This window comes from Bos indicus, chromosome 18 (genome assembly GCF_029378745.1).
Source record: "Bos indicus isolate NIAB-ARS_2022 breed Sahiwal x Tharparkar chromosome 18, NIAB-ARS_B.indTharparkar_mat_pri_1.0, whole genome shotgun sequence".
Lineage (NCBI taxonomy): Eukaryota > Metazoa > Chordata > Mammalia > Artiodactyla > Bovidae > Bos > Bos indicus.
The window spans coordinates 51,721,227-51,741,841 of NC_091777.1; the positions used below are offsets into that span (position 1 = coordinate 51,721,227).

The window sequence follows — 20,615 nt, forward strand, 5'->3', positions numbered from 1 at the left end:
CGTGATGTGCGCCCTTGTTCCAGTTTCTGTGGGCCTCTTCTCCCGTCACCCCAGACCACTCCCCATGTCTTCTGTGCCCGAGGGCCTCAGTCCACCAGCTTCCCTCTGTCCACCTCTTCACGAGGGGCTCTCTGGGTCCACCAGCTGTCCTTGCCTCCGAGGTCCTTAATTTGTCTCTGTGGTCTGCTCCCTTGTCTCGATGGCCCTTTCTTTGCGCTGGGCTTCTTCCTGTCCTTGTCCTTGTGGGCTTTGTGGACCCTGGTCCACCTCTGTGGCTCTTGATGGCTGTCTTGCCGTTTCTCTGCATTTTTCTTCATCTCCGTAGCCCTCTCCCCCAGCTGCATGGCCTTCTCCCCAGGTCTCCCTGCCTCTCAGTCTCTGTCTCCTGTGGGCGCCTGTGCCCAAGGGCTGCCCGGGCAGGGCGGTGGCATGGTGTGGTGGAGGAGGTGGCCCGAGGGGTGGGCCCTCTGTCCAATGCAGCGCCTTGCCCTCATCAGCATTCTCCTCGCGGGGGCCCCCCAGCCGGACCAACGGGCTCCCCCTCCCCCGACTCCCCTCCCTCCGATCTCTCCCTCTCTCTCCGTCTTCCTCTCTCTCTATCTCCGCCTGCCTCCCTCCCTTCCTCCTGCCCGCTCTCCTCCCTGTCTCCCTCCCTGTCTCCCTCCTCTCTCCCCCCGCCCCCCTGCGCTCCAGGACCCAGCGCGGGCGGCAGGCGGGCAGGCAGGCGGCGGCCTCGGAGGGGAGAAGAAGTGGCGGCGGCGGCGGCGGCGGCGGGGAGGGAGGCCCAGCTGGGAGCCCGGAGCCGGCGGCTGCTCCTCGCAAGGGACCAGGAGTCCGTGGCCAGGCCCTCCCGCTGAGGCCCTGCGCTGGGCGCCCCGGGACACCCCACCCTCCTCCGCCTTCCTCTTCCACCTGCTCCTCTCCATCCTCCCCTCCCTCCTCTTCTCCATCTCTCCACCTCTCCGGCCCGGCTCGTCGGCGGCGGCTCTTCTCGGGGTCTCCCAGCACCCCCTCCACCCCGGCCCCGCCACTCGTCCGCCTCTCCCCGCCCCCAGCATGCCTTCCCGGCGCGGGTTGAGGGCTTGAGGACTCCAGGCCCCAGCCTCCTCATCCAGGGCCGGCCCGGGCTCCAGGGGGGAGGGGGGAAGGGGTGGCCCCCTCCCCCCCCCAGCCAGCCCTCCCCTCCCCCACCTCTCCTGATGGCCGGCTTCCCTGTCGCCACCCAGGCCTCGCCCCCCGTGGCCCCCCCAGGCCGGCCCGGCTAGGGGAGGGGGCGGGGGCCCTTGCCTGGGCCGGCTTCCCCCTCCCCCGGCTCTGCCTGTGCCCCCTCCCTTGCGTTTTCACCTTCCTGCCTCCTTCCCCTCTCCTCTCTCCCCTTCCCTCCTCCATTTTCTCCTTTCCCCTTCCTCCCCTCCCTGCCCGCCCTCTTCTCTTCCACCTGTCCTTCCTCCTTGCCCCCCCGGGGAGCCCCCTGTTTGGGATTAGTTGGGGGCCACCGCAAGAGGCGGGGGAGGGGGCCCTGTGGACTGCCCTCTCCCCCCGCCCCAGCCACGCCGCCCAGCGCCGGAGCATCTCCCCCTTGTCGATCCGATCCTCGGGCCTCGAGGGAGCCCAGCCCTCCGTCCCACCAGGATCCGTGAGTGTCTGCAGGGTGCGGGTTGGGCCTGGGCCTGGAAGGCTGGGCTCACTGCCGGCGGCTGGTGGGGGGCCCACATCCCCTTGATCCCCCCGACCGGCAGACACCCTCCCCCACCAAGGGCCTGCCCTGCACCCTCCATCTCCCCACCTCCTTTCCCCTAGCCTCTCCTCACCCCTTCTTCTCATTGCCCAGCTCAGCCGTGCCCCTCAGCCCCCCAGCTTCTGGGCTCCTGAGGGGCTGATCTGGCTCTGACTCGCGGCCTCACTCCGCCTCCGGGACTCCTGGCTGGTCTCCGCCCCTGCTAGCTCCAGCCTCGGTCCGCGGTGGCCGGCTGTGCTCTCTCACTCTGCTCCCGTCTCTCTCTCCTTTCCCCTGAACCTCATCCTCTCCACCTACCGTGGGCCCCATCCCAGCCGGTCTCTGTCTCCTGGAAGTGTCTTTTCTCCGTTTTTGAATCTCCCATTTCATGTGTCTGTTGGACCTCTCTCTGACTCTGTCCAACTTCTTTCTCTTTGCGGTGAGCCCAGCCTTTTCTTGGTGTGTCTCTATGGACCTCCCGGTCTCCCTCCCCTCCCTCCCGTCTCTCAAAACTCTCCTGTCTCCTCTCTGTCTGGGAGGATCCTCTGCCTGGTCTCACCCTCTCCCCACTGCCCTCTGTCCACTGTTCACTTTGCCGGGGCCTCTGCTCACCTGTCTGCCTCTGTCTCCACCTCTGGGCTTGGAGGCCGTCTTCCTTCTCTTACTTTCTGCTTTCTTCCCCCAGATCCACTCCTCATCCTGTCTCCTCCATCCCTCACTCCTTAGCCACTGCCCTGCTTTGCGGTCCACTTTGTCTCTTCCGTGATGATCTCCCGGGCCCCCTATTCTCTCTTCCCCTTCTGAGTCCTCCCCTTGCCTTGGGGCTTGCAGTCTCTAGGGTTGACCTGCTTCCAGGATGCTCCTCTGTGCAGATGGATGGATGTGTCGGTGCTTGTCCCCTGCCTGTGCCCCTCCAGGTCACTCACTCTTCTTCCCTCCCTCCGTTTCCCTCCTTGACTCTCCTTTCTCCTCTCTCCATGTTGGGGAGTCTGTCTCTCAATCTTGTGTCTGTCTCTCCCGCTTGGTCTTTCCTCTTCTCTAGAGAAGCTGTGTGGCTCATAGACCTTTTCTCTCCATCTCTCTCTTTCCGACTAGCCCTCCTTGTCAGAGTTTGGTGATCTCTCTCCTCCCCTCTGTTCCTGTACCTGTTCATCTTTTTTCTCTATCCCTCACCCCATTTGCCCTCTCTCCTTTGCTATATTTCTCACTTGCCCACTTGTCTGTCTTCCTCTCCTGGCAGGGCCCATTCCGCTCACTCAGCTGCTGTGTTTCCATCTTTATCTGGCTCTGCTTAAGTCTCTGGGCCTGATTCCCTGCCCTCCTCTCTCTCTGCGCTCTCCCTCTTGTCTCTGTCCCCTTTGGTGTCTCACTTCTAGGTGATGTCTGTGTGTCCTTCTCCCTCATTGAGCCCCACTCACTTCCCTTTGGTTTGTCTGTCTTTCTGTCTGTACCTCTTTGTCCATCTGCTGCCCCAGCCAAGTCCCTTGACTGTCTCTTTCAGCTCCCACCGGTGTCTGCCACCTGCGGGTCCCTGCCCTTCTGGCCCCTGTCTCTTTCTTGGTCTTTATGTTTCTAGTCTCCTCCCTGATTTGTCCCCAGAAGCCCCTGGAGCTCAGGATGACCCCTCACTCGCACCACTCTCCTAGCCCCGCCCTGCACACCCCTGTCCCTGTGAGTTCTTCTGGGTTCGCCCTGCCTCTTTCGGTTCTGCACCCTTGACAGGCCTTCACCTTCGATGCAGATTACAGTCCAGAGGCCCCAGGTGGTCCAGCAGGCCCTCCTACCCTCAGCCTGTCTTTCCCAGAGGTCCTGAGAGAGAGGGACCTGTTCAAGGTCACCTGGGAGGTGGCGGCAGAGCAGGGACCCAGGGAGTCTCTGGCGGCCTTGGCCTAGGTTTTTCTGGCTACAAGGGATGATGTGAAGTGTTGCCGTGTGCTTCTGCCTCCTCCATCGGTGGGTCTCATTCTGCCATCTCCCCAGCCTAAAACCCAAGTGTCCCTTCCCATGGGGCCCGGCCCTTGACCAGGGGAGCCATGCAATTGGCCAGACTCATCCCTGCCCAGTGGTCCCCCTACAGAAGGCAAGGGCACTGGAGCAATTGTGGGAAGCAGAGACTCACTGGCTCCCACTAGTCTTCAGCTCCCTAGAGCAGGGGGATGCCATAGTTTGGCACGCGATTCAGCAGATAGTGCCCACCGCCCCCCCTGCTTTATTCACTCCTTCCATCCAGCTTACTGGTGGCATCTCGAGTAGATTTGTGTCTTCTCTCCATTCTGTGTCCCTCCTGTGTCTTTTTTGTGTGTGTCACACTGCTTGGCATGTGGAATCTTAGTTCCCCTACCAGGGAGTGAACCTGCTCCCCTTACACTGGGAGCCTGGAGTCCTAACCACTGGACCACCAGGGAAGTCCCCTCCCGTGTCTTGATTTCCCTCTCTTCTACCTGCCCACTCTCTTCCTCTCCCTGCCCTGCCCGTTCTCACTCTGTCTCCATGTCTCCCTGTTTTCTGTCTTCTCCTTCTTTCTCTTTCCTAGTCCTGTCCTCTTCTTCCTACAACTCTTCTTCTCTGTTTCTCCCCATTACGAGAGAAATGTTTCTCTCCATTGTTTCTCCCAATTCTCTTGTCTTCGCATCATCTCTCTGTTCCCTTATATCTTGGCCTATTTTCCCTTTTTCCTTTCTTGAGTTTCTTCATATCTCTGCCACCCCCAGCCTCTCTTCTTTCTCTCTGTCTGTTTTTGTCTTTCTCCCTCATTACTCTTTTTTTTTCCCCTTTTTTCTTTTTTAGCCCCTTAGGTGCCTTGGATCTTCCCATCTGTCTCCATCTGTGTGTCTCCATGTGTCTTTCTCTTCCCAAGTTTCTTAACTCCCGGATACTTTCCCCTCCAGACCCCGGATGTCCAGGCTCCTCTCCCCGTGGGATTGTGGGAACCAGGGACGTCAGGAAGGTGGCAAGTGAGGCCTGGGATGGGGTTGCCTAGCAACCACTGCATCCTCTCCAGCCGGTTTCTGTTGCCTAGTAACGGCTGCCTGCCCAGAGACAGGGGCGGAACTGGGTGGGGGGTGGCACTTCCTGGTTTCCTATTGGGGTGGAGATAGTCCCTGGAATCTGCTCTTACCTGAGATCCTCTTCATATCTCCCTCCCATTTGGGTAGCTGTGAACATCCTCCATCAGTGCTTCTCCCCCTTGGTGCTGGGGTGCCGTGAGCCTCGGCCCCCACCACTGCTAGTCTCCTGAGTCTTGGCGCCCCCAGCGATGGCTTCAGTACTGTCAGCTCTAATGAGGGCAGGGCCCTTCGGAGCTCAGCAACTGCGTCCCAGGCTCTGTGGTCACCACCCCATCCGGCAGTCCACAGAGGGGCTCAGAAGCCCCCGTTTTGGCAATCTCCCCTTGGGCGGGGGGGTCTCCCTGCAGGTGGCGAGTGGGGGCCGCGGCAGCTGCGTCCCCATGAGGAGGGGAGGAAGATGCCGGCTGAGCTGCTGCTGCTGCTGATTGTCGCCTTCGCCAGCCCCAGCCGCCAGGTGCTCTCATCACTGCGCATGGGTGAGGCCCTGAAGCCCCCCTCCATCCTGCCTCCCCACAGACCCTCCCACTGGGCACTGGGGCTCTTCTCTGATCATGCCGGTCCCTCAGGAACCCAGGGATCCGGGCCGCAGTCTGGCAGCCCCTGCCCAGCTTCTTCCTCCCCCTGAGCCTAGGAGTCAGCATCCCAGGTCTCTCCAGGCTCAGATGCAGGAGTCTGGACCCCTTCACCCCACCTCCAGCCCTACCTCAGAGCCAAGGAGTCCAGGAGCCCAGCCCCTCCTCCCTCAGGACCCAAGAGTATGGTCCCCAACTCTTGTGTTGCCTCAGCTGCCATCCTGGACGACCAGACCGTGTGTGGCCGCGGCGAACGTCTGGCCCTGGCCCTGGCCCGGGAGCAGATCAACGGGATCATCGAGGTCCCAGCCAAGGCCCGCGTGGAAGTGGACATCTTTGAGCTGCAGCGGGACAGCCAGTACGAGACCACGGACACCAGTGAGCAGGGCCACGGGGGGGCGGGGGTGAGGCAGGCCGGGCTGCTGCCTCCATCCCTCCCTCAGCCTGCCCTATTCTGGGTGCTGCCCTGGAGGACCCGAGGGCCTCATTTGAAAGACAAGCTTCATGACTGGCTGGGGATGCTTAGCCCCCAGAGCTAAGTAACGAGGGGCCCAGGCAGTGGGGCTGGAGGCCTCAGGGGCAGGGACAGCAAAGGTGTTCCGGAGAAGACTAACCTGAAGCTGAGCTCTGAAACATGAGCAGGATCTAGAAAGAGAGGCATTGCTCAAGATCCAGCCTGTGAAACACAACCAGCCCTCTAGTAGGGGTTCATGAGTCTATTGAGTTCTCACAGAGTGAGTGAATGTCCCTTGAACAGACGTGCTGGGACACAGACTAGTGGACCTTCAAACGAGTTTTAGATTTCTTCCCTGCAGACCTTATCAGAACCTTTATTTTGTTGACGTTTGTTTCAGATCTTTGAAGGGCCAAATGGGCTCCAGTGACTCCTGGACTTTTTTGGCTGGAGTAGCACAGAACACAAATTGAGAGACTGGGTTGGAGGGTGTGGAGGCAGATGGTGTTCCAGGCATGTGCCTGTAGTCTGGAGCTGGGGCAGAGGGGAGGACTGAGTGTTTGGAGGCAAGGAACATGATGTGGGGTTGCACTCAGCCTGACCACCTGGGCTCAGTACCTGTTTGCAGGGATCGTGAGAGACTAGAGTATAGCTGGGTGATGGGAGGTGAGGCTGGGCAGGTTGACAGGTCAGCTCGAGGAGGCTGAAAGATGCCATCTTCACCTGCAGGCAGCGGGGAGTCATTGATGGGTTTGGAGCAGGGAGCTGGTGAAAGTAGAACTTGGAGGCTAGACTTGGGTGGCTGATGAGGAGGCTGGTGACTGCCTGAGTTGACAGCCCTGAGATAGGACAGGGGAGGAGGAGTTGAAGAGAGGGAGAAAGATGTGAGAAAATCTGAGGACAAAAAAGAGACAGGACTTGGTGACTTGACCATTAGGAGAAAGATCAAAGCTGAGGATCATTTCCAGGGATGTGGTGTGTGTGAATGATCACCCCGGCCCCCTCACCAACACGGAAGGCGTACAGGGAGTACATTTGGAGGAAAATGAGATGTTTAGTTACGATGCTCTTTGTTGGGTGGCAGAAACCCAACTCAGGCTGACTTAAGAAAAACAACTTATCAGGCCATGTCACTAAAGGCCCTGATGCTGGGAAAGATTTTAGGCAAAAGGAGAATGGGGCAGCAGAGGATGAGATGGTCGGATAGCATCACCAACTCAATGGGCATGAATCTGAGCAAACCTCCGGGAGATAGTGGAGGACAAGGGAGCCTGGCGTGGTGCAGTCCATGGGGTTGCAAAGAGTCAGACATGACTTGGTGACTGAACAACAGCAAAATAACCTAAAGATTAATTTGGGGCTTGCTTGGATCCAGGTACTCGAATGATATCCCTGGATTGTTTCTGGCATGGCTTAATACAGATACTCAAGTGGTGTTCCAGGGAGCTCTGTGTCTTCATCTCTGGGCCCTACTTTCCTCTCAGTTGGTTTTGTTTTCAGGAGTGCCCCCCCCCAGCTGGTGTCAGGATGGCCACAACAGGTCAAAACTTTACATCTCTCCAGTTTAGCAAAGCCAGGGATAATTTTAGCAGGGGACCTGGGGAAGGCTCTCAATGGCCTAGTTTGAGCCCGTCCCCATCTCTGAACCGATCCCTGTAGCCAGGACGATGTGGTTCTTTGATCCTGGGTCAGGAATCAATCAGTTCTGGGAACCATGTGGTTCCCTGAGGGAAAGTTCAAGTTCTGCCATGAGGATGGGCACTGGGCAGGTGAAAACAAGACTCTGCCCGCCTCCCAGCCTAGAGACGCACACGTGTATAAGAAGAAAGAAAAGGGGAGAAAGAGCCAGTAAATGCAACAGAGGAACGGTGTTTGGGGTGTAGAACATAGAGGGAACCCTGGCTGTTGCCACCATGTGCTGCAGCCCACCAGCGTCCTCTCCATGGGATTCTCCAGGCAAGAATACTAGAGCAGGTTACCATTTCCTCCTCCAGGGGATCTTCCTGACCCGGGGCTACAACGTGCCTCTCCTGTGTCTCCTGCATTGGCAGGTGGATTCTTTTACCACTGAGTCACCTGGGAAGCCCCGTACCCTAGGTTTTATGTGGTTAAAAAGGTTGAGAAAGACAAAGGCTGAGAAACCAGACACTGGATTTGCAGCCAGAAGGAGGTCTTTGGTGTCTCCTCTTCCCCTCTTTGTTTCTCTCTTGCTCTGACCTGGCTCTCTGTTGCCGTGTCTCCCTGTCCACCTCTGTCTCGTGGCCCCTCTGTTTTTTCCCCCTGCGATGGCCAGGTCAGGGATCGGGCCTCCGGGTGCCTGGCACGGGGAGGAGGATCAGGCAGCCCTGTGTGGAGTGTGGGGTTCTCTCCTGGGCCAGGGAAGGGTCCCCAAGGGTGGGGACAGAGAGGAGGAAGCAGGCGCCTGAATCTGCGATCTCCTCCTGCCCCTCACAGTGTGTCAGATCCTGCCCAAGGGGGTTGTGTCTGTCCTGGGACCCTCCTCCAGCCCCGCGTCTGCCTCCACGGTGAGCCATATCTGTGGAGAGAAGGAGGTGAGAGGCGAGCCTGGGGGGTGGGAGGGCGGGTCCCTGGAGGCTGAGGGCCGGGGAAGGGGAGCAGGATGGGAGCACAAGCTCTTCTCTCTTTAGATCCCCCACATCAAGGTGGGTCCCGAGGAGACGCCCCGCCTTCAGTACCTCCGCTTCGCGTCCGTCAGCTTGTACCCCAGTAACGAGGACGTCAGCCTGGCCGTCTCCCGGATCCTCAAGTCCTTCAACTACCCCTCGGCCAGCCTCATCTGCGCCAAGGCCGAGTGTGAGGGAGAACGGGTTTTTTTTTATCTCATTTTCACTTATTTGATTTTGTTGGCCACACCTTGCGGCTTGAGGGATCTTAGTTCCCCGACCAGGGGTCAAACCTAGGCCCTTGGCGGTGAGAATGCGGAGCCCTAGCCACTGGACTGCCAGGGAATTCCGAGGGAGGAGGATGGGAGGCTTTGTTTTCTGTTTCCCCAAACTCCTCTTCCCAAGAGATCTAGTCTTTCACAGTCATTGGTGCCCCTGGTTGTAAGGTCTGGGGGAGTCAGACACAGTCTCTCCTTCTCCCCACATCCCTTTCCCTTTAGGAACCCAGATCTCTGGTTCTGTAGAGCTTCTCATTCCCCCACCCCCAAGGAGACCATTTAATGTGCAGATCATCACTAGGCATGGCTCAGAGCAGGGCCCTGTAGGTCCCAGCGTGTCTTCAGTGAGTAGTGCTAGGCTGGGTCCCTGACTTCCTGGAGCTCCGGGGCCACTGGGTCGCACGGTGGTCGAGCGGTTGTGATTCAGTGATGCGAGCTCTCAGGAGTTGAGCGGGCGGTGATCCTACCCTGGTCTGAGAGCCTCAGAGGCTGCCTCCCAGAGAAAGTGACCTCTGTGCTGGACCTGAAGGGTGGGGATGAGTTGAGGTGGGAGAGGAGGGAAGGCGTGGGTACTGAGTAGAAAGCAAGGCAGAGGCAAGGCCCAGAGAGGCTCAAAGATGCCCCCTGTGTGGAAGTAATGAAGCAGGACCCAGAGATGGGGCTCTGTTGCTCCGGGCCTGTGTTTTATCCTGAAGGTGATGTGCTAAATCACTCAGTCGTGTCTGACTCTTGTGACCCCGTGGACTGTAGACCGCCAGACTCCTCTGTCCATGGGATTTCCCAGGCAAAAATACTGGAGCGGGTTGCCATTTCCTCCTCCAGGAGATCTTCCCCACCCAGGGATGGAACACAGATGTGTCTCCTGTGTCTTCTGCATTGCAGGTGGATTCTTTACCCGTTGAGACATCAGGGAAGCCCAGTGATGGAGGGTGGGGAAAGGACCCGTGCTAGGCAGGGGAGTGTGTCACAAGAAGAGCTCTCTGGGCCCTTTGGCTGCAGTGTAGAGAGCAGACTTGGAGAGTGACAGGAGACGTGGCAGGGAGAGCCCCCAGAGGTGGGGAGGGATGGTCTTGGTTAGAGCTCAGGTGGTGGCTCCTCAGGTGGATCTGAGGAGCATCGTGAGGAAGGCCAGAGGGGTCATGGACGGTGACCAGGTCCTGCCCGAGGAGGAAGGGATGGTCAGTTCTGGGGTACGCAGTGGGTTTGAGGTGTCCTTGAGACAGTCAAGTGGGGACGTCTAGGGGGCTGGTGGGCCTGTGGGTGTGCAGCTGGAGAGAGAGAGGACCACGCTCAGTCACCTCCAGGAAGAAGTCCCCTTTCGTAAGGTATTTCCTGCACTTGGCGTGGTCCAGACATTCTTCTTGGTCTTAGGTATCAGGCTGTGCGTGAGCCAGGCCAGGGGTCCCTGCCCTTGTTAGAGCTAATGAGAGGAGCCAGGTGGTAAACATAGAGAAGATGTGGTCCAGTCAGCAGTGTTGAGTCCTGTGCACAGGAACTTCCCTGGCAGTCCAGTGGTTAAGACTCGACTTTCCAATACAGGGGCTGTGGGTTTGATCCCTGGTTGGGGAACTGGGATCCCATGTTGCACAACACAGCCAAAAAAAAAAAAGTATATATATGTGTATGTTTGTGTGTGTGTGTGTATGTATATATATATCTGTATCTATCTATCTATCTATCTATATATATAAAGTTCTGTGGATAAATAGAGGAAGATGACAGGAACTTGGAGAGCTGGGGCAGTGGATGGTATTTGAAATGGGCTGGTGGGCTTGGGCCTTGTTGAGGAGGTGACATTTGAGTAGAGATCTGAAGGTGGTGAGGGAGGGAGCTGAGTGGGGATCTGGAGAAGAGTGTTCCAGGCAGAAGGGACAGCAAACACCGAGGCCACTGGGGGGGGGGTGTGTGTGTGCACGTGTGTGTGTGCGTGTGTGTGAACGAGGAGGCTAGCATGGCTGAGAGTGAGTGAGAGGAGCTGAGGTCAGGGAGATGAGGCGCGTGGGCAGATGGAGTGGGGCCTTGGGGGCGGTGAGGACTTTGGCCTTCACTCTGAACAAATGAGAAGGCGTCGGAGGGTTTGGAACAGACAGGGACATGCCTGCTTACAGCAGTTCTGGCTGCTGCCCGGGGAACAGGCTCTCCTGGGGGTGCGGGGCGGGTGCAGTCGTTGTAACAGGCAGGAGATGGCAGCGGCCTGGGCCAGGGCGGTGATGGTGGCTCAGTGCCACGGGGTATGCTTTGAAACTCGAGCCTGGGTGGATTGGGCACTGATGTGAGACGGAGAGGAAGCCAGGCTGCCATCAAAGGTTTTGGCCTGAGCGCCTGGCCGGCTGGAGTTTGTGCGCTGACCCCGAGAGACTGCCGGTTTGGCGAGAAGAGAAGATTGCGGCTCCACACGTGCAAAGTGTGCGTGCCTGTGACGCAGCCCGTTGGGGGCAGAAAGGTGGCAGAAGACGGGTGTGTGGAGGTCAGGGGAGGTCCTGGCCCAGCGCCCCAAGAGAGCCAGCTGCGCTCTGGACAGCTGCCCCGCGTCCTCTCCCCAGCTACCCTGTGTTAGGGAGGAGGGAGCAGCCGCTCCCATCCGGGCACACGGAGGGGCTCTAACTCAGGGCCTCTTCCCTCCCTCAGGCCTGCTGCGATTGGAGGAGCTGGTGCGTGGCTTCCTCATCTCCAAGGAGACGCTGTCTGTGAGGATGCTGGATGACAGCCGGGACCCCACGCCCCTGCTCAAGGAGATCCGTGACGACAAAGTGTCCACCATCATCATCGACGCCAACGCATCCATCTCCCACCTCATTCTCCGTAAGGTGGGTCCCTCCCTGCCCCGTCTCTGACGCCCTGCAGGGTCAGGAGCAGAAACGTGGGGTGACAGAGCAAGTCAGCCGAGGCCCTCAGTGGTCGCGGGGCGGTCCGGAGCCCCGCTCCCCACGTGCAAGCACTAACCAGGAAGTTCTGTCTCTTCCCGCTTGCACCCCTGGTTGGATCCTGGACAGTTGCCTACCCTTTTTGAAAATACGTCCTACCTCAGTGGGTTGCCCGAGGGTTAATGAGGGAATGGTGGGGAGGCACCAGGATGGCCCCTGGCCCAGGGTGGATGTTGGCATACTGGGAGTGCCCTGTGGTCTTTACTGAGTGCTCGTCCTGGTCTGTGTTGGGGTGTTTGCGTGTCTTCTTTAATTTGGCTCTTGGGAATTAGCTGGTGGTCCAGTGGTTAAGGTTCCACACTTTCACCGTAGGGAACATGGGTTCGATCCCTGGTCGGAGAATTAGTATTCCACAAGCTGCACGGCTCAGCCAAAAAAAAAAATTATATAGGCTTCCCAGGTGGCACTAGTGGTAAAGAACCCCCCTGGCAATGCAGGAGATGTAAGAAATGCGGGTTTAATCCCTGGGTCAGGAAGATCCCCTGGAGGAGGGCATGGCAACCCAGTCTAGGATTCTTGCCTGGAGAATCCCATGAACAGAGGAGCCTGATGGGCTACAGTCCATGGGGTCACAAGGAGATGAACATGACTGAAGGGACTTAGCGTAGCACAGCGTATATATGTATTTGGCTCTCATCCCACCCTGCAGGGCAAGTATGACACCATTTTGTGAATGAAGAAGCAGGCGTTCGGGGGCAGAGGTAGACTGGCTCAAGGCCACCCAGGACGGGCCGGCCCCAGGACCTTCCCCTCCCACCTCAGGGCCCTCCAAGTTCCACCCACCAGTGACCCATGTTCATTAATCATTCATTGTTCCCTGCTCTTAATTTTCCTGATAATCTAATCTGTATTATTTATTTTTCTCCAGCTTTTAAAAAATTAAAACCATATGTCATTGCTGAGTGTAGCTTCTAGGAAAGAAGTGTGACAGCATCCATGGGGCTCTTGAGGCAGGCGTCTGAGAGAAAAGATTTTGGGTTCTCAAGGCAGGCAGGGCAGGCCTGGGCCGGGGTCCCAGCCCCTTCTATGTGAGCCGGGTGACCAGTGATCACCTTCCTCTCCGGCCCGCACGTTCCTGTCCTGGAAGGGGCTGTAACCACGCGCTAACAGCTCCTGCCACGCAGGAAATGCGGGCTGATGCCATTTCCTGTTCTAATGATCAGAGCGGGACAGAACTGGGCACTGCTGGCCTGAGATGTCTTCCAACTTTGTTCTCCTTGAGGACTGTGAGAAAGGGGGCTCACAACGTGAATCTTGAAAGTTATTTATTTTCTAAAATCTTTTCTTTTTTGGCCATGCTGCGAGGCAGGTGGGCTCCTAGATTCCCTATTGAACCTGTGCCCTCTGCAGTGGAAGCGCAGAGTCCTGACCACTGGACCTCCAGGGAATTCCCCCAAATCTTGAGATTTAAATGGGCATCTTTTCATGGCAAAGTGCTTTTAAAGATGGCAAGGCGTAGTCTTTCTGACCTGTGACCAGGCTGAGCCCTACACGATAGCAGCCCCAAACTTGGCTTTGGGGCAACCTGGGGGTTAAAGTTAAAGTTACCTATCCTGCCTCCACCCTTTTTCCCTGTCTCTCTCTCTGTGCCTGGGTGTCTCTTACTGTTTCCCACGGGGTGTCTCTCAGCTTCTTCCCATTTCTGCCTCCTCTGTTCTCCAGGCCTCAGAGCTGGGAATGACCTCAGCATTTTACAAGTACATCCTCACCACCATGGTGCGTACCCCCTGCAGCCCCCACCCGCCTCTGCCCCAGGCGGGCCCGCCCCAGCCTCACGCCCTCTTCTCGGTCCCAGGACTTCCCTATCCTGCACTTGGACGGGGTCGTGGAGGACTCCTCCAACATCCTGGGCTTCTCCATGTTCAACACCTCGCACCCCTTCTATCCTGAGTTCGTGCGCAGCCTCAACATGTCCTGGAGGGAGAACTGTGAAGCCAGCACCTACCCCGGCCCTGCGGTGAGCTCGCGCCCTCCTCCCAGCACACAGACACTCATGGGGCCCCTTCAGGCTTCGGCCGATCGTGCTCAGAACCCCCAGTAGCCCTCTTGCTTTCTGAGTTCATCCAGGAGGCCTCACAGTGCAGCCCCGGGGTTAAGTCTGGCCCATTTCTTCCTCTCCACCTGCTCCAGCCACACCTCCAGGTGCCCCAGCACATGCACACCCCAGGGCCTTTGCACTTGCTCTTCCTGCTGCTCTGCATGCACATCCCCAGGGAGCTAGCAATTCGCTCCCTCATCACCAAGTTACTGCTTAAATGCCCCCCTATTTTAAAAATGGCCAACTACCCGCTATTTGCAATGTGAGAGACCTGGGTTCCATCTCTGGGTCGGGAAGATCCCCTGGAGAAGGAAATGGCAACCCACTCCAGTATTCTTGCCTGGAGAATCCCATGGACAGAAGAGCCTGGAGGGCTACAGTCCATGGGGTCACAGAGAGTCGGACACGACTGAGTGACTAACACACACCCACTGTTTAGCCCCCTTCCCTGCTGGGTTCTTCTCCATAGCACCTGTCTTTGCTTGTCTAATCACCCCGTGGCTTGCTGTATGTTGTGCTTAGATGTATTTATAGGGATTTAGGTTGTAAGTTCCATGAGGGCAGGGGTTTCTATCTGTTTTGTTCATTATTGTATCCCCACACCTAAAACCAGCTGGCTTAGGGTAGATGTCCGAAAACGTGTGTTGAATAAATGCAGACATACAAAAGATGCATACTTAACGTGTATTTGTTCACAGACATCTAGTCAGACACCAGGGTACCGAGAAGACACACCTTTGTGCCCAGAAACTTAAACAGACACCGAGCCACGCGTTCAGATGTGTGCGTGCAGAGCCCTCACGCACATACATGGACAGACACGCATCCGTCCGCACCCTGCACCTACCAACACCACACGGCTACTCAGGCTGTCACACCCAGCTCGCTGAGACACGTTCTCCCAGGACACGCCCCGAATTCACGGACACAGCCCAGCGGCCTGTGTGTGTCGAGCCCTCACTGGGTGCCAGGCGCTGTTTTGAGTTCTTTGCATGTGTTCTCCCCCTGGAACCCCACATAAGCACTCAGAGGCAGAGTTAACTGTTACCTTTACTTTTACCAGGGAGGAAGTGGAGATTTGGGGAGGGGTGTGGACTCAGCTCTCTGCAGGAAATATTAGTAGCAGAGCCAGGCCTCTAGCTCAGAGTCGCCTGCCACCCAGCGCCGGGCTCATAACCCTCATGATGCTCTCCTGTTTCCTGCACATGGCGCCCCTCCCCCAACGGATAGACAAATATGCACGTTTGTCCAGCCCCGCCCACATAAGTGTGTCCCTGGGCACACTCAGACAGGGGCTCTAGCTGTCTCCCTTCGCCTCCTCCATGACCCCATGTCAGCCACACAGACGCATGGATTCCTGTGCCCACGAACCTCCCCGCTATGGGGGTGACAGCTGGCCGTCCAAGCAAACCCTCTTGGATGTGCTCTTCCCAAGACTCATGCCACACAGGACAAGCCGCCCTCATGACGGGAGAAACCCTTCCTCGCTCCTGACCTCATGATTTTACATTCCTGGAGAGAGCAATGTCTGAGGGCTTGGGGGTAAACACCACGGAGCTTCGGGCCTCCCTTGGCTGAACTCCGTCTTTCCCACCCGTTCCCCGTCTCTGCCCCCCACCCCACCGTCCACCCCCCAGCTGTCAGCTGCCCTGATGTTTGACGCCGTGCATGTGGTGGTGAGTGCCGTCCGGGAGCTGAACCGCAGCCAGGAGATCGGCGTGAAGCCGCTGGCCTGTACGTCGGCCAACATTTGGCCCCACGGGACCAGCCTCATGAACTACCTGCGCATGGTGAGCCGGGAGCGGGGCGGGCCGAGGGGGCGCGGCAGCCTGCCTCGGGCGCGGGGGCACTCACTGTGTCCCCCCGCGCCCCGCTCCCTGTGCCTCCGACCCCGCTCCCCGCCTCCATGCTCCCTCTGGCCCCGGCCTTCCTCCGTCTGTGCTGCTCTCTCCCCGTTTCTCTGTCCCGCCTCCTCTCCGTTCCCCTGTGGTCCTTCCTGGTCCCTCTCCCTCTCTCTCTCATTGTCGTCTCCTCCCTCTGGGCCCCTGCCACCCCTCCCTCTGCCCTCCTCCCGCCCTGCTAGGTAGAGTATGACGGGCTGACCGGGCGGGTTGAGTTCAACAGCAAAGGGCAGAGGACCAACTACACGCTGCGCATCTTGGAGAAGTCTCGGCAGGGCCACCGGGAGGTGAGCTTCCCCAGGGTGAGGCCGGGGGGCCTTGATGGGGTTGGGGGGAAGGGTAGGGCAGGGCCCGAGGGCTGAGGCATCTTCTGGTGGGGCGGTGCCCGTGCTGACAGCGCCCTCTCTGCCTCAGATTGGGGTGTGGTACTCTAACCGGACGCTGGCCATGAACGCCACCACCCTGGACATCAACCTGTCGCAGACGCTGGCCAACAAGACGCTGGTGGTTACGACCATCCTGGTGAGTGGCCCTCGTGGGGGTGGGCCGTGGATGCAGCGGCCTCTGCTGAGCGGTGCCCCTGCCTGGTCCTAGTGAGGAGGCGGGATGCATTGCCAGGGCTGGCCCAGCACCCGGAACAGGGGAGATGTCACCCGGGCACCCAACGACCCCTGATTGTGGACAAGATGTCACCTGCCTAATTGCTGCTGGAGCCTCAGCGGGCACAGACTCTGACGTTAGAGCCAGGTCCAGCCCCGGGAGCTGCCAGCCTGCCAATGCCTGGCAGAGACGGGAACCGCTGTCAGCATGAGCATTCCACTGGCACCACAGGCAGGGGCCTTGCACAGCGCCCAGCCCAGGGTGGGCCCCCGTGAATCACCATCGCGGGAAAGGTCATTTTGTCACATTTGCCCTCCAAGCCTATTGACACACACCAGCTTACTTAATACCATCTTGAAGAGGCTCAGAGAGGTGAAGCGACTGGGCCAGGTCACACAGCAAGTGTAAGGCATGGCCGAGATGGATGCCACGTCTCTGCATCTCCGAAGCTTGGGTCTTAAGCACTGTGCTCTAAAGGCCAGTCCTCCCCTTCCTGAGCCCTGGCACGATCATGGTCCTGTGGCCCCTGGGGTGCCAGTCCTACGTTTCGCCAGGTCGGAGACCAAGGAGCCGTTGTGTGTCAGCGAGGATTTATGAACCTGCTTTTACATCAGGCAGCGTGCTAGGCCCTGGCAGGCATCACTCTTTAAACCTCTCAGCTGCTCGGTGAGGTCTGTCCTGTCTTTCTCCTTTTGATGGTCAGGTAGCAGTTTACAAGCTGGGTCCTGGCTGGAGCTGAGGGACATACTTGCAACCCCTGCCCTGTCCCCTGAACCCTCTGCCTCCTGCCAGGAGGTCGGGGAGGGGAGATGCTCAGGACCTGGGGAGCAGGAAGGTGCCCCGAGCCGCTGGGCTTCGGAGCAGCCGGGTCCCTGGCCGGGTGGTATCTGTTGTCTGGGGGAACCCCCTGGTCACTGTGAGCTGGGCTGGCCGATAGCTGTGGACGCTGAGCTTGGGAGGATTACACAGGTTCCGCAGGACGGCAGAGGCCCCTAAAGCAGCGTGTCGCACGCTGAGCCATTCCCTTGGTCCCTGGGGAACTCCTGACCTAGTGTGGGCCTCGCCTCCCTCTGGAAAAGGGCCAGCGAGCCTGCTGGGGAGGGACAGATGGCCTGTAGACGGGAAACCAGACGCTTCCTAACAGCCTCACCGAGGGGCCCTGAGGGCCAGGCCAGGCTGACTGGGAGAAGGAGCACCTCCTTGCACACGTGGAGGTGGAGTGCACCCCAGAGGCTTCCTGGGGTTCTGGGTAGGGAGCAGGGGCAGACGTCAGGGCGGGGATGTCAGGAGAGCACAGCCATGACCTGGGGGGCTTCCAGCCACTTGTCTCCCCTTTTCCCCAGGGCCCCTGAGCCCGTGTTGCCCTCCTCCTAACCTTCATTTTTCTTGTGATGGAGTCATTCATTTGCTCATTCATTCTACAAATATTTACTGAAGCTGCACCAGATCTGATACAAATCCCAGAGTATCACCGGGATGAGTCACAGGTGGTCTCGTGGTCTCTCTGTCTTTCAGTGGCCCCGGGGAGGGGATCCCAGTCTGATGAAGGAGGCAGACCTGGACACAATCATTCCAAGCCAGGGTTATAAGGGGGCCCCACAGAAAGGAGGGGCTGCCTGAACTTTTAAAAGCCTGAGGAAGGAAGGCTTCACAGAGGAGGTGGCATTAGATGGGGCTTTAGAAGCTGTGTAGGAGTTGGGTGCACAGAGGAGGGGGCCTGGCCTCCCAGGCAGGAGGAACTCCCAGGAGGAGGGGCCTCAGGAAGTGTTTGCCAGGTTGAATGTGGAAGCAGCAGCCTCAGTGTGCCTCTCTGTTCATGAACTTTCTCAGACTCATGTTTCTGGGCAGGGCCTGTGCCAGGCACTTGGCAACACAGACGTGAGTCAGCCTGGGCACCGGTGGGAGGGGCACGAAGTTGTCAGGACCTGTCTTATTTCCCGCTCTGGTCCCCAGGGCTTGGGATGGTGCCTGGCACCCAGCGAACATGGAGGAGCAGTGAACACTGTGACAGGTGGGGAGGGGCCTCTGAAGAGCTTAGTCATGCTCATTCTGTACCTTGGAGGGGTTGCCCTGGTGGCTCAGCAGTCAAGAATCCGCCTGTAATGCAGGAGATGCAGGTTTGATCCCTGGGTTGGGAAGATCCCCTTGAGGAGGGCACAGCAACCCACTCCAGGATTCTTGCTTGGAGAATCCCGTGGACAGAGGAGCCTGGCAGTCTACAAAGAGTCCAGCGTGACTGAAGTGGCTGGCATGTACCTTGGAGACTGTTAAACCGGAAGGGACGGGGCCAGATCTGGATGTTTGGAAAAGCTGGGCCCTGAGGGAGACTGCAGGAGAGAGATGCTCCAGGTCAGATGGGAGGATGAGGCTTGAGCTGGGCTGGGGGTGTGGGGAGGGAGGGACCTGATGTGGGGTGCTGATGGGCTGGCCTGAGGGAAGGAGCAGGAGGAGGTCCTCGATGGCGTGGAGGCTGGGGTTATCCCCAGGGTGGGGTCCACATGTCTGGAGCTGAGAGATCAGGCTGGTGCCAAGATTGAAGGAGGTCCCACAGGGAAGCTGCGGGTGTGGGACGGGTCCCAGGGGATGATGCCATGCTGGGCCATCCCAGAGAGTTTACTCCTTTCCTGGCGTTCCTTTTCATTAAGGCATGACATCTTATCTTGCTCTTTGGTTTTCTGGGATCAGACAGACCTCACTTGCATTCCTGACTTCACCTGGACCTTAGTGTCCGACTCTCTAGGTTCCATACTTTATCTGTAAATGGGTCTAATAGTCCCACCTTGAAAGGCTGTAGGAGGATTGCATGAGATCAGAGGACCCCCTGGCAATGTCCTGCTGGCAAAACATGCTGAGCACATGGGAATCCCTTTTTTCTCTTTTTTTTGACCTGGTATCCTCAATAAGAATAGCAACTGAGACTTCCCTGGCGGTTCCGTGGTTACGACTCCAGACTTCCATTGCAGGAGGCATGGGTTCAATCCCTAGTGAGGGAACTAAGATCCCAGCACAAACAAGCCACATGGCATGGCTCCCCCACAAAAGAGTAGCAATCATCATGCCCAGCGTCTTTGAGCTGTGTGCTGAGTCCTTTGCTGGTGTTACTCAGTGTTCATGGCAGTCCTGAGGCTGGTACCATGGTGACTCCCAATTTTCAGACAAAAATAAGGCACAGGAGGGTTAGGGGACATGAGTGGCCTAACTGGAAGATGGCAGGGCCCACGTGTCTCTACCTTGAACCACAACACGTCGATTTCTGCTTCTTTCCAAGCCTTCACTTCCATTCTAGACCTGGCCCAGCTGTCTGTACACTTGGTCACCAGGTGGGTCTCTTCTCTCTGTTCTCAGCTTCCTCCTGTAAAATGAGGGAATTAAAATATTCATGACAGAGTGAAGGGTGGTAGACTAGATCAAGGTTCTTTAAACTGAGCTCCAGGAAGTCATGGATATGGAGTTGGGTCCTGGCTTCATGAAAGGGTCGAGGCAAGCAGCTTGTGAAGAATTTTCCAGAACCCATCCTACTTTAACATTTTTGGTTTTAGTTTCAAGGGATTTTTTTTTTCCCTAGCAGTGTAACATGCATGCAGAAACTTTCACGAATCATGAGTGTACTGATCACTGAATTTTCAGTAACTGAGCACACTTGTGGGACCAGCCGTCCACATGCCCCTTCAGGTGTCTTAACTCCTGCCACGGTCTCAACTTTTATCACCACAGAGTAGATTTGCCTGCTTTGAACTTCACGTAAATGGCGTCATATTCTGTATTCTGTCTTGTGCATACATTTGTGAGATTCACCAACTTTGTTGCAAATGGTTTAGTCTCATTGTGGTCCAGTCGCAAAGTCACGTCCGACTCATTGCGACCCCATCGCCTGTAGCCCGCCAGGCTCCTCTGTCCATGGGATTCTCCAGGCAAGAACACTGGAGTGGGTTGCCATTTCCTTCTCCAGGGGATCTTCCTGGACCAGGGATTGAGCAATGTCTCCTGCTTGGCAGGCAGATTCTTTACCGCTGAACCACCAGGGAAGCCTTCAGTGTTGTTACCTGTTGTGTTACATGAACGAACCTCGATTTATTTACCCACCAAATTGATGGGTGTTGGAGCTGTTTCTAGTTCTTTTGCTGTCGTGAATGGTCTTGCTGTGGATACTCTGCCACATGCCCTTTGGTGAACGGATACGCATTCCTGTCAAGTGTATAGGCAAGAGAAGAATCGCTGGGGTTTTCAGCTTCTACAGATACTAACAAAAGATCTTCCTAAGCCATGGTACCCATCTCCATCCCCACCCATGGTGTATGGAGGAGGATTCCAGTCGCTACTCACTTCTGCTGGTGCTGAGTGCAGAAAGCCGCCGACCCTATTGTGATTTTCACGTACGTTTCCTTAATGGTCAGGGAAGTTGACCACTTTTCACTTATTGCCTATCTGGAATCTCCTTT

At 57.6% G+C, this 20,615-nt stretch overlaps 1 protein-coding gene across 2 annotated transcripts in view; it reads left to right on the top strand.

Moving 5' to 3' along the window:
• The first annotated feature begins 527 nt into the window (after positions 1 to 527).
• Positions 528 to 20,615, top strand: part of GRIK5 (glutamate ionotropic receptor kainate type subunit 5) — a 63,581-nt gene continuing 43,493 nt past the window's right edge. Inside the window, exons 1-11 of one of the 2 annotated variants that reach the window (XM_070771110.1) lie at positions 528 to 1,636; positions 5,133 to 5,261; positions 5,571 to 5,735; positions 8,266 to 8,363; positions 8,460 to 8,625; positions 11,342 to 11,520; positions 13,300 to 13,353; positions 13,433 to 13,594; positions 15,313 to 15,465; positions 15,759 to 15,863; positions 15,991 to 16,098. In XM_070771110.1, coding sequence (XP_070627211.1) covers positions 5,183 to 5,261; positions 5,571 to 5,735; positions 8,266 to 8,363; positions 8,460 to 8,625; positions 11,342 to 11,520; positions 13,300 to 13,353; positions 13,433 to 13,594; positions 15,313 to 15,465; positions 15,759 to 15,863; positions 15,991 to 16,098 — 1,269 coding nt within the window. In that variant the 5' untranslated portion in view covers positions 528 to 1,636; positions 5,133 to 5,182. The remainder of the gene's footprint in view (positions 1,637 to 5,132; positions 5,262 to 5,570; positions 5,736 to 8,265; positions 8,364 to 8,459; positions 8,626 to 11,341; positions 11,521 to 13,299; positions 13,354 to 13,432; positions 13,595 to 15,312; positions 15,466 to 15,758; positions 15,864 to 15,990; positions 16,099 to 20,615) is intronic. The other variant, XM_070771111.1, reaches the window with a different exon arrangement.